General features: G+C 40.6%; 1 protein-coding gene across 17 annotated transcripts in view; it reads left to right on the top strand.

Moving 5' to 3' along the window:
* Positions 1–12240, top strand: part of SYNE1 (spectrin repeat containing nuclear envelope protein 1) — a 466561-nt gene that overhangs the window by 297404 nt on the left and 156917 nt on the right. For 12 of the 17 annotated variants that reach the window (XM_081251427.1, XM_081251417.1, XM_081251416.1 and 9 more), the window contains 3 exons: positions 3097–3264; positions 3476–3637; positions 11763–11969. In XM_081251427.1, the coding sequence (XP_081107553.1) occupies positions 3097–3264; positions 3476–3637; positions 11763–11969 (537 nt within the window). The remainder of the gene's footprint in view (positions 1–3096; positions 3265–3475; positions 3638–11762; positions 11970–12240) is intronic. The other 5 variants (XM_081251412.1, XM_081251411.1, XM_081251414.1 and 2 more) reach the window with 1 other exon arrangement.

Here is a 12240-nt window from a genome sequence, read left to right as displayed (position 1 = left end):
ACTGGTGATGTAAATGAGAGAAACAGCACAGGGACTGTGGGCACCTGGACAGCACCTCCCCACATGAACGAGGCAGCCTCTCCTCCGTTAGGATTACTGTAGCTGTTTGGACACAGAGTCCTGTCTTACCTCCCTTCTGGTTTGCAAGAGAAGCCATGAATTGGGATTCTTATGAAAGCTCCCTCTCTGGATGAAGAGAAATTTTACACAATTTAAAACACTGTATAAACCAAGCTAAACGTATGCAGGCTAGAGGCAACCTGCAGGCTGCCAGTTTGCAACCTGAGAATTAGGAAGTTGTTGGTGTAACGTGAGATTGAACCAGTGTTTTGGCAAGGGTATAGACCTTCATCCTTACATAAGCGGGGGTGGTAAGGGAAAGAAGAAATAGAGAATAAATCCCAAGTAAGGTGATTAGAAGTTCCATTCACTGAAAGATGGATAATACTTCCTCATTTTTCCTAAATCCATTTCTCATCCTAGATGTCGTTTTTTTTTTTTTTTTTTGAAGTATTGAGTTTGAAGAGACTGTAGGATAAACTTGTACAACAAGATATGTGAGTCTGGAGCTTAAAAATACAGCAATATTTAAGAATGAGGGCAAAAAACAAACTACAGAAGAGAAAGATTGAATGACTAGAGAGCTGGGAGGAGAACAGAGATGAAAAGGAAAGTGTTTCCAAAAAGGGATGGTCAGTGGTATTGAATGCTAGTGAGAGACCAAGCAAGAGAAGATCCGAAAAATAATCATTTTATATCATGGAAAACAGCCACTGCTGACTGCGGCCAGAGCATTTTCAGTGGAGTCGCTAGATTCGAAGCCCAATTGGCTACTTATAAGTGGACTGAGGGTGAGAAAGTGAACATATTAAGTGTAAACTACCATTTTCAGAAACTGGATTATGAAGGCAAAGGGAGAGGGAAGAAATGATGATTCCGAATGTATTTGTGTATGATGAGCCATCACATATTGATCTGTAGAGCTTTCCAATATGTGATATCCTGCAAGAAAAAAAATCAGAAAAGAGTATGTGTAGGTGTTTTCAGATGGAAAAAATTTGGCTTTATTTACATGCTGAGGAGAAAGACAGTGAAGAGGGAGTAGGTATTAATGGACCAAGACCCTTGCAAAAGCGAAGGTGGATGAGGGTGTGGGAGTAGGTAGGAGGGTCCTCTTTAATCAAGAGGACCAGGAGGAGAGAGATAGAGGTGAGTCTGAATATAGACAGCCTTGAAAATTTGAGAACTTGCAGGAGTATCTCCTCAAGGACTTTGATCGTGTGTGTGCGTACTGGAAAGAAAAGTTGCATAGAGTCATGGTTGGGGTTTTCCAAGTGGCTGAAGCAGAGGTTCAAGGGGCAAAGGAAACACAGCAGTTGGCAAGAGAAGGGTTTACATAACTTAACCACAGTCAGAAATACACTTGGGGTGAATCCATTCAGTGATGACAGCCTATCATGTTCAAGAAGTGGAAGTGGGTGAGGATGAATGGATATAAGCCTGTCAAGGACTTGAAAATACCAAGATAATCTACTCAAGATGAGTGACAGGGTTAGGAATGAAAAGGAACCAGTCTCCATGCTTCAACGTCATCAATAAATGCTGGGGACTTACCTAGAAGCCTCAGCAACAGCAACAAAATGGGTAGAAGGTCTCATGGCCACTCAAACATCACTGTATTTAATCTCAAAACCACCCAGTGTTATGCAGATGAGGGAACCCATGCATGAGATGTGAGTGACTTGCTCCAATTCTGCAGCTACTTGGGAGGAGGATTTAACCTGGGCTCTCAGGTGTCCTGACGCCTCCAGTGGCAGACTCCTGTCTGAACTCATTCTGTTGTATTCCACCACCCTGCTCCTGCCCTGGTACAGACTCACAAGACACCAGGCTCCTTCCTGCTGTTTCCTTGGTTTCCCAGGTGTCTGGGGCTTTCGTCAATACTTTTTACCAAGACATGATTATCAATAAGCCTCAGGTTTTTGATCTTAAACAACTGCGAAAGTAGTGAACTTTTTTTTTTTTTTTTTTTTGCGGTACACGGGCCTCTCACTGTTGTGGCCTCTCCCGTTGCGGAGCACAGGCTCCGGACGTGCAGGCTCAGCGGCCACGGCTCACGGGCCCAACCGCTCCGCGGCATGTGGGATCTTCCCGGACCGGGGCACGAACCCGTGTCTGCTGCATCGGCAGGCGGACTCAACCACTGCGCCACCAGGGAAGCCCAAAAGTAGTGAACTTTATTATAGCAATTTCCAGAATATAAACATTACGTCTCAGTTCAATTTCTATAAATATACAGATAAACAACCATAAAAACAATTAAAAACACATGAATTATGTATCTTGAGATAGTAATGCCATTATCAATACTAATAAAATATGTAATAATACTTATTATCCAAGAAATAAGAAAATTCAAAAGCTTCATTTTTCAGCATTCACTTTATTTCTTGTGTACTTCCGGGAATCGAATAGGAGAAAACCTCTCTATTATTTGTTTCTTAGAGTAGTTTTAACCTCCCCATTACATTTTCCCTTATTAATATTAACATATTTAAATTAATTACTTTGAATAATGAACTCACAAATATTAAAGATCTGGCTATATCTGAAAAAAGACTTTCTATAGACTTAAATATATTTAAATCAAGGGTTTTAAAAAATTATTCAAAACCTTGATCCACACATTAAGCAACATTTTAGGCAGTAGATCATTTAGGTTCTCCTTTTTTGCTGGTTAATCAGTCTTTAAATATGTATACCACTTAAAAATGTATTCCACGTTGTGGAAAAACCCAAACGAACTTTTTGGCCAACCCACTATTTCCATTTTACCAAATATAAAATAGGAATGAGTTTGGGCAACTTGAAATATTGGTAAATTTTTTTTTACCAATTCTAAAAAATTCTAAAGCAACTACAGTGTGCTTTGATATGGCCTTCTTGTGACAGGCATTTACTGACTTTGATAGTTAGTAGCCCCCGGGGATGGGTGTGAATCCTAAACCTTCCCTCCACACGACAAGCAGTACCCAGAGCATCATGACCTAAACCTCATTTTCCTCTTGAATCCAACACCATGCTTTGCACCCATAGGACATCGCTTATTACCAAGCCTTGTCTGCTGAGTCATTGCAGACGGATGCCTCCAGGATTCCCCCCAGCCCTCTGCCACCCCAAGAGCTCTGTGAACCAAGACTAGAGCCTTCTGCTACTGCTAAGCTGGATGATTTACAGCGTTCTTGGGAAACCTTAAAGAATGTGGTAAGTCTTCGAAGTGTGGAATTGTTTAGCCCACCAAACACCGATTACCTTAGCGATTGTCTTATGAAATAAATGCATAATGTTTACACATCCCATATACAGTTGAACACCCTTTGTTGGGTCACAGAGGTAAAGCGGTGAGGAAAGAAATGTCATAATCTAGAAGATAAGGGGCTGGGGAATATTTGGTAATATCCCTTTTCTTCTTTAGATCAGCGAAAAGCAGCGCACACTCTACGAAGCGTTGGAACGCCAACAGAAGTACCAGGACTGCCTCCAGTCCATCTCCACGAAAATGGAGGCCATCGAGATGAAACTCAGTGAAAGTCCAGAGCATGGTAGGAGTACCGAGAGCCAGATGGCCGAACACCAGGTAAGAATAGCGATGACTTCAGTTTCCTGCATGATCAAATAGGTGCACTCTTACTTATGACCAGCTGGCGAAGCATGTGTATAAGACAGCAGGCTGACACGTTTTACTGTATCACCTGTTACAGAGTAAACAAGATCCCAAGTGGTGGTTGTTTCCATCACTGCTTCAGGGAGGGGTCTAAGAGGGAAAGAAGGAAATTCAGACCTTGATGTTGCTTTTTTACTTTTATTACACAAACTGCATTTCCTTATAGTTGCCACGTTATTTTTATTTTGTTTTGAACCATTGTTGTAAGAATAAAGTGTACCCCAAGTCTACCTTCTTGGGGTATTGTTGTTTGAAGAAACCTAGCCAGTGTGTGCCCAGCACCTCCCCGTTATCACTGAAGAGAATAACTCTCAGACTCCAGTAGGCAAAGAAGCAGCTGAAGAATAAGGGGTTCCAAGTTGTAATCTTGTGGTTTTCCCAGACTTGAATCATTTTTTAAAAGGGACACTGGACAGTGCTTCAGCTTTAGGTGAGAAACCGAGATGATTACATTAACCTAACTCAGACAGATATTGTTAAAAATGTATCAACTTAAAATGCACGCTAAGAAAGTGCATAGCTTAAATCTGGTTACTGCTTTAGCAACATTATCGGGTGTACTCGTAACACATAATCAGGTGTAACTGGGTCTGGGTACTGAGGTGTGCAGTCACCTAAATGTTCAGTCACCATGGTACAGGAAAACGCTGCTACGGCCAGAACTCAGGAGCATGTGACTACCCTATCAAAGACAGAGGAAAAGAAAGATATTTTTAAATGCAAATTAAGAGCTATGAAAGCATGATGCAATTATGTAGTTATCAAATACTGGGTAATTTACCAGCTTTAAGAGTGAAACTCTGTACTTTACCTTTCTTCTACTTAACATCTCTGTAGTTTGGAACACAGGATAACCTTGGAATACATTGCTTATTCGTTCGTATGTGTAGTCTAAGATAAAATTGTACTATTTTACAATAAAGGACCTTGCAGTATAACACAAAAATGAGAACATTTCATCTAGAGACAGCATGTTGAGAAACAGTGGTTTCAGGTTTTTGACACTCTTGTAGCTTCTTAAGATAGAAATCAGAGTGTATAGCATCCATTTATAGGCCTTATTTCGGTAAAATGACCTTCTGTGGGTCTTTCTGCTATCCTAAAGTCACCCATAGTCCATCTGGTTTGGGGAGGGTGCAGTGAAAATATAAAGTTAAAATTAACCTTTGTTGGGCTTCCCTGGTGGCGCAGTGGTTGAGAGTCCGCCTGCCGATGCAGCGGACACGGGTTCGTGGCCCGGTCCGGGAAGATCCCACATGCCATGGAGCAGCTGGGCCCGTGAGCCATGGCCGCTGAGCCTAAGCGTCCGGAGCCTGTGCTCCGCAACGGGAGAGGCCACAACAGTGAGAGGCCCACGTACTGAAAAAAAAAAAAAAAAAAAAAAAATTAACCTTTGTTTACTTGGATTAAGACAATCACGAAGACAGTCAGGGACTTAGGTCTCTACTACCATGCAGTGTCCCCGGAGCACCACAGTCCTCTCTAACTGGTACTCCAGTTTTCTAGCTGTCAACAGCCACCTCCCTGTCACCTGAAGGGGCCGTCCGGATAGCCCCAGTGTGCCTCCTGGGGCACTGTCTGCCTGACACCCTCCCCAACTCTTCACTGTACCTGGAGGGGCAGGAGAATGTCCATACATTTGACTACAGCTTCTTTTAAGCAACCAAAAAGGATTTGGCATAAATTATCCAAAGGTTGGATTAAAATGAATTAGAGTGTCACAGACTTAGATTATCAGAAGCCAGCCTTCCAGGAGAGGGCTTACAGAATCTGACTCTCTCTGATTTTGGGTACTTTCAGGTCCTTTCCAGTCGCCTCTGCTTTTGTTCAAGGCTGATCCTTCTTGTGTCCCAGGTGACAGAAGCTCCCAAAGACCCTTCAGCAGGTCCCACAGGATTTAGGAACTGTATGAAAGCAGGATCCTGGCGGTCTGCCTTGACCTTCCAGAGTTCCTAATTAAAATGCAAATTAGCTCCTAATCACCAGCATCACCCTGCCTCTTAGGTATTAGTATGAAAACACAAACTGAAGGTAGAGCAAAAGTATTATTCAAGGGATTTAACAGAGAAAACTCAAAATTGCACATTAACGCTAAGTATTATGAATTAGAAATGAACCTGTGACTTTTCTTGTAATTAAGCCCAACCACATGACTTTTGTCCCATTCTAAATTGAGAGTGGGAGTGCCAACAATTATAGCAATGAGGGGGTATAGCTAATTCAATGATTACCCATCATTGGAGCTTTTAACAACTATATTAATGCTCTAATGAGAGGGAAAGAAATATAAATAATGTATAATTTCTTGTATCATCACAAATCTAACATTTTCCATCTGACCTACTTTTGCTGTCTGTACCTAAATTCTGTGAATTCTGGGACTGCGCTGCCCACATGGAAGGCTAATGGTATCACAATATCTAAATTTGTTCTTGGCTTCTGGAATGATACTTTAAAAATTTCAAGCAATACGATAGAATTACTCTTTCTAAATTCCAGTGGAACGTGGGTGAGAAAGTCCAGTATGCTTTTAGTATTTTCTAAAAATTAATAAAAAATACTTCAATTGCTAATTTTTTCCCAACACTCTCTTGGAAGTACTAATGTTTCTTTAGAGAGCTACTCTAATTCCTACATTTTTCCTCCGAACACTTGTCTAAATCTGCTGAATTTGGGTGGAGTGCTGTGCCTTTCCTGTTACCCTCTTTAAATTGAACAATAAGTTTAATTTTAAGACATCAATGCAGTTTATAAGCTGATTTGTGGCTGTTGTTCTGGGTGGTGAGCCCTCTGATCAGGACCTTCATTATCACGGGCAGCTAATGCTTCCTGGGCATGTGTTGTCTTTGCCACAGCAACTCAGTGATGGTTAGTAGGCAGAGCTCTGAGGTTATTTCGGTTCTGTTTCTTTAATATAAATAACAGCTCAAAGTTTGAGATGAACTCTGATGTAGATAGTTCTGAAAGTCACAATGAAATTCATGTTCACCTTTGGTGTTGAACCAGACATGAGCTCCATGTTCTCCCCAGAGTGAGTCATTTTAGAAAAGTTCAAGGAACTTCTCTAAACCACAAACTGGTCATACACATGCCCTCCTTGTAAACACAAGTCAGAAACGCAAAGAGGAACAACATTTCATCTCCTCTCCTTAGTTTTGAGTCAGATGTTGGAGGGAAGCATCTGGCCACCAGCTGAGACAGTTATTGGTCAAAGACGTACTTAACTGCTGGATCATTTTGTTTTTTTAGATGGAAGTGAAATTCGCATCCCATGAAATTAACCATTTAAAAGTGTACAGTTCAGTGGCTTTTAGTACTTTCACAATGTCATACAATCACCCTCCCAATCTGGTTTCAAAACATTTACATCACCACAAAAGAAAACCCCATCCCCCAGTAAGTTTGGCTGCTGGATCTTGAAGTTAAAAACTATAGCAACCTTCCAAAAATATCCACTCTCCCCTGAGAGTAAACTGAAGCATGAATAGGGAGGCTTGACTCTAACAGAATGGAAACTAACAGTTCTAGGATTCCTAATTGCATCATCACTTACTGCAGAACATTCAGAGAGCTGCTTTAGGCATTGTGAGTCTGAAATGGAAGTTGTTCACTTCACTGTATGCCTGGTTGGTCAAATCCACTGAGATTAAATGAATGAGGAAGCTTTTTTTTTTTTCCTAGTTGCTTCATGATTAAGGTAACTGTTTTGTCTATTATGAATTAGAATGAATTCGACTAGATGTGTTGAGCACCTACTATGTGCACAACTGAAATAGAAACTTATTCTTTAACATATGATTTAGGGGTAGATGAATTACCAACACATTATACAAAACCCAGCAATGTGATTATGGGTTACAGTGGTGCGAAGATCAGAGACTCTAACAGGTCTTTTGAGAGACATGGATTTTGAAAATTTGGAATGGTAACAGGAGTGGATGGGAGACACTGTAAATGTAAATGTGTGAGGAAAGGCACAGAGGAGAGAATGAGAATGAACGTGGTGTGAAGTAGTGAGGGGCTCTTCTTGCTTGTACAGAGAATCAGTGCAAAAAAAGATATAATAAAGTCAGTCTAGTTATGGAGAAGCCCTCAAAACAGACCACATAATATGAATTTTATATTTTTGGCAATCAAGTACCAAAAATGATTATAAAGTAGGAGAAAATACTTTACTGGACCAAAAACATTTTGAATGTATAACAAACAATAATGGTCTGTACATTTGTTACAATTACATTAAAATATCCCAGCAGGTTCTTTGGTAGAGATTGATAAGATAATTCTAAAACATATTGCAAATGTACTAAAAAATATGTATTGAAAATGGAAAGACTCAAGAATAGCCAAGACAACCTTGAAGAAGGTGAATAAAATTGAAGGATATGTATCCTTTCAGAGAGTGAGACTTATAAAGCTAAAGCAATTATGAGACTGTGGTATTGGCACAGACACCAAATGGATCAATGGTGCAAAATGCAAAGCCAGAAGCGCCCTCCCACCTACATGGACACTTGGCTTATGTCAAAAACTGTACTGCACAACAGTGGATGAAAAATCATCTTTTCACTAAATAATACAGGGTCAATAAGAAGAAAAAAAAAGAATTTTGACCCCTATTTACACTGGACACGGTAATTAAGTTTAGGTGGATTATAGATCTAAATGTGAAGATTAAAAAAAAATGTTTTGAAACAGTGCTTCTCAAAGTATCTGTAGTGTATAACCTTTTTTTAAATTTTTAAATTTCTAACTCAACATTTTAGTAAAATAAAATAAAATACTGGTTGGATATCATGTCAACGTCAAGTTGCTGTAAAATTTCTTAATGTTTACTTGCAATATCTTTCTCTTGTCATGAACTAGAGACAAACCAGTACATGATGCCACTGAATGGACCACACTTTGAATGGCATTCTTCTAGAAGGTAACATGTGAGAATATATTCATGACATTATGGTAGGCAAAGATCTCTTAAATAGGACAACAAAGGCCCTAACTTTTCCAATGAAGCAAAATACTGATATATTAGAATACAATAAAATGAAGAGCTTCTGTTTATCAAAAGACATCATAAGGAAGCTCTTACCCATTAAGGGACAGACACATCACAAAATGGGAGCAGATATTTGCAATACACAGAACTAAAAGAAACACAGGCACTCCTGAATATATACACAACTCCAATAAGAAAAGGAATAAGAAAAGGAAAGACTGCTCAATAAGATAATAAGAAAAGGAAAGACTCCAATAGAAAATGGGCTAAAGATTTTTAGCAGGCAGTCACAAAAGACAATCTCCAGGTGGCCAAAAAGCATAGGGAAAAGTGCTCAGTCTAATTAACCATCAGGGAAATGCAAATTAAAGCTGCAATGAGATACCACTATGAACCCACTAGAAAGGCTTAAATGGACAAGACCCACAAACCAGGTGACAGTGGAATACAATGCAGCGATAAAAAGGGTCAGCTCTTTTTACATGCAACAGTCACAGTCTTTGAGGGAATGAAAGAAGCCAGACACAGAACAGTACATCAGGAATGATTCCATTTCTGTAGAGCTCAAAAACAGGCAGCAGTGATCTATGACATTTGCAAGCCAGCACCATGGTGATCTCTGGAAAGGAAGGGATGCGGTCCAGGGGGGCTTGTGGAGTCCTGGGAATGTTCTGTTTCTCGATCTGGGTGCCAGGAGTACAGGTATGCGCGGTTTGTGAAAATTCATAGAACTGTCCACTTATAGTCTGCACTTTTCTAGATGTATATAATAATTTCAATGTAATAGTTTACTTAAACAGCAGTTGGACAGGATGACAACTGATATTAGGGAAAGAAGAGCGTTTTTGTTGTTTTGTTTTTTATATCTATTGAGAGCCCACTCTGAGGAGGCACTGGGCTTACAGAGAAGCCTACAGTCCTACGGAATAGGTGGGAATTATGCAAGTAGGTGTATATTGGAAACTGTGAAATATTGGCAACTATAAAAGCAATGATTCTTTACTTGGAGTCATGATCGCCCCTCCTGTAGGGGTAGGGCCTGTTTTTCTAACATGTCATTCAAATCCCAAAAAAGAATTCCTCTGTCAAGATTCCAGCTAAAGAGCAAATCATAAAATACAAAAAATGAGAAATACCAACAGTGTATAATTGTGATAGCTGTTAAGCAGGAAATAGGGTGCTGTTAAAAGAGAACAATAGAGATTTTTTTTTAGAGTCAGTGGTCAGGAAAGGCCTCTCTGAAGATGTGACAATTAACCTAAGGCTCCAAGGATGAAGAGAACCATCTCACAGAGAGGAAGAAGAGCATTCCAGAGCTTGAGGGAACACCATGTGCAAATGGCCTGAGGCAGAAAGTGCTGAGGGTCCTGGAGTAACTGAAGAAGGCTGGAATGTAGTAAGCCAGAAGGGAGTGTGGTACAAGAGGCAGGCGGGGGTGAGACCGCACGAGTACAGGAAGGAGTTTGGATTTTATTTTACAGGCAAGAAACCACTAAGTATTTTAAAGCAGGGGACTGAGAGGATCTGATTTACCATTTTAAAAGGTCACTCTACTTACTCTGTGAAGAGGGGTTTGGAGAGACAAGAGTGTAGACCATGAGAGCAATTCAGATAAGGAGTTTGCGTGACTTAGGTGGGAGCAGAGGAGATATACAAGATACGTTTTGGGGTGAAAGCAGTTGGATTTGATGCTAGATATGGTGACAGAAGGTGTGAATGACTCCTAGGTCTCAAACTTAAGCAATGAGAAAGGTGTTACCTTTTACTGAGATGGGGACAACAGAGGAAGAAGTGGACTTTTACATGATAAGATGGAGACACCCGTGAAATATGTAAGTTGAATATACAAGCCTGAAACTTAGGACAGATATCTGGGTTAGAGATATACCTTTATAAGTGTCAGGGAGGCAGAAATTTTCCTCTACTCTTCTAGGTTCTTCTGGCTGGTCTAAGAATTCAATTGACATGAGACAGATTAACCAGAGAAAATCAAATAAAAGTTTAATAACATGTATACGTGGGAGAGACCCAGGAAAACTGAATAACTTGCCAAAATGGTTGAAACTCTCGCCTTCAATACTATCTTCAGCTAAAGACAAAGGAGGATGTTGGGGGTAGTGGTTTGAAACTTAAAAGAGGAGGAAGGCAACTCACATAAAGATGGAAAAGCAAATGTTTGGTAAACAAATATTAATTGGGCCAGAGACAGTGGGACACAGAGTGTACTCTGATCTCTTAAGAGTTTCCCTCACCACATCCAGCCCTATTCTTTGCAGATATCTCGATGATACCTCTATTCCTGTAATAGGTCCCCTTTCTAGATTCTTTAGGTAGTTAGAGGGAAGGTCAGAGTTTTTTCTTGAGTCTTTTGGACATTGATTATTTTCAGCTCAAAATAATCAGCATGCCAGAGACCTTTTGGGGTGGCAAATTTTATTCTCCTACTAAGTGTTCCACATTAGGAAGGGTTTAAAGCCTTGGCAATGGACATCACCTGGGAGAGCTTGTGAAGAGAGAAAAGGGGTCTGGAAATTAGCCCTGAGAAACTTCAAATTTTAGAGTTGGGGAGAGGAGAAAAATAAGGAGAGGGTAACAGGATAGAAACAGGTGACAAATTTTTCCTGTCTTGTGTAATGTGAGTTTGTGATTAAAACGCAGTGCTGTTTCAGACTCAGGGAAGTTTAGAGTGGGAAGAATCACGTTGAGGAAAAAAGTGATGAATTTTATTTTCAACATAGAATTGTAGACTCAAACATATTTGAGCATACCCCCGTTGGATTACAGATGTGCCTGTTGAAAACCAGAAAGATTAATGAACTAGTTCAAATTCATTTAAGTTACCAATACAAATGGTCTTAAAATCAGAAATTTCCTGACATTCAGTCTGGTACTGTCCTTTAGAAACTTAGGTTAGTAGGTCCCCTGTTTGTTGATTAAACGACTTCCAAGTGAAGTGTCTTCACTAATATCAAACCACATGGGATCAGCTAGTGCCACGATTCCTCAGTGCGAAAAAGTACACACACGAGTATGATTCCACAGTCTTCCCCACAGGCACTGATGGATGAGATTCTCATGCTTCAAGAGGAAATCAGTGAGCTGCAGTCAGCGCTCGCGGAGGAGCTGGTGTCTGACCCCGCAGAGTCCGACCCTTCGGAGCAGCTGCCCTTGCAGTCCACGCTCGCTGTCTTAGCAGAGCGAATATCCACCATCAAGATGAAGGCATCAGGGAAACGACAGCTTTTGGAGGTAACAAGCCATTCTGAAGGTGCCCCTCAGGTCCAGATTAACTCTTAGGGTTATGCTGATAAGTATGTTGGGCTACTTACGTGATCAACGCGTTTATTGTTTCCCACTCAGCAGAAGCTGGTATTGTGTGTCCAGGAGGGCCTCGTGAATAGAGCCCTGAGTCAGTGTGGAGCTATGAATGTGTCTTTTCACCCCTTTCTGAGTCATTTCAAGCATGCAAAACTGAGACTATGGAAAGCTGATACTTGGTAGACATGAGTCTTGTGAGGAA

The sequence above is a fragment of the Mesoplodon bidens genome (assembly GCF_964165515.1).
Source record: "Mesoplodon bidens genome assembly, chromosome: 12".
Taxonomy (NCBI): Eukaryota; Metazoa; Chordata; class Mammalia; order Artiodactyla; family Ziphiidae; genus Mesoplodon; species Mesoplodon bidens.
The sequence above is the reverse complement of the archived record's forward strand: the minus strand, read 5'-3'. Positions and strand labels throughout refer to the sequence as shown.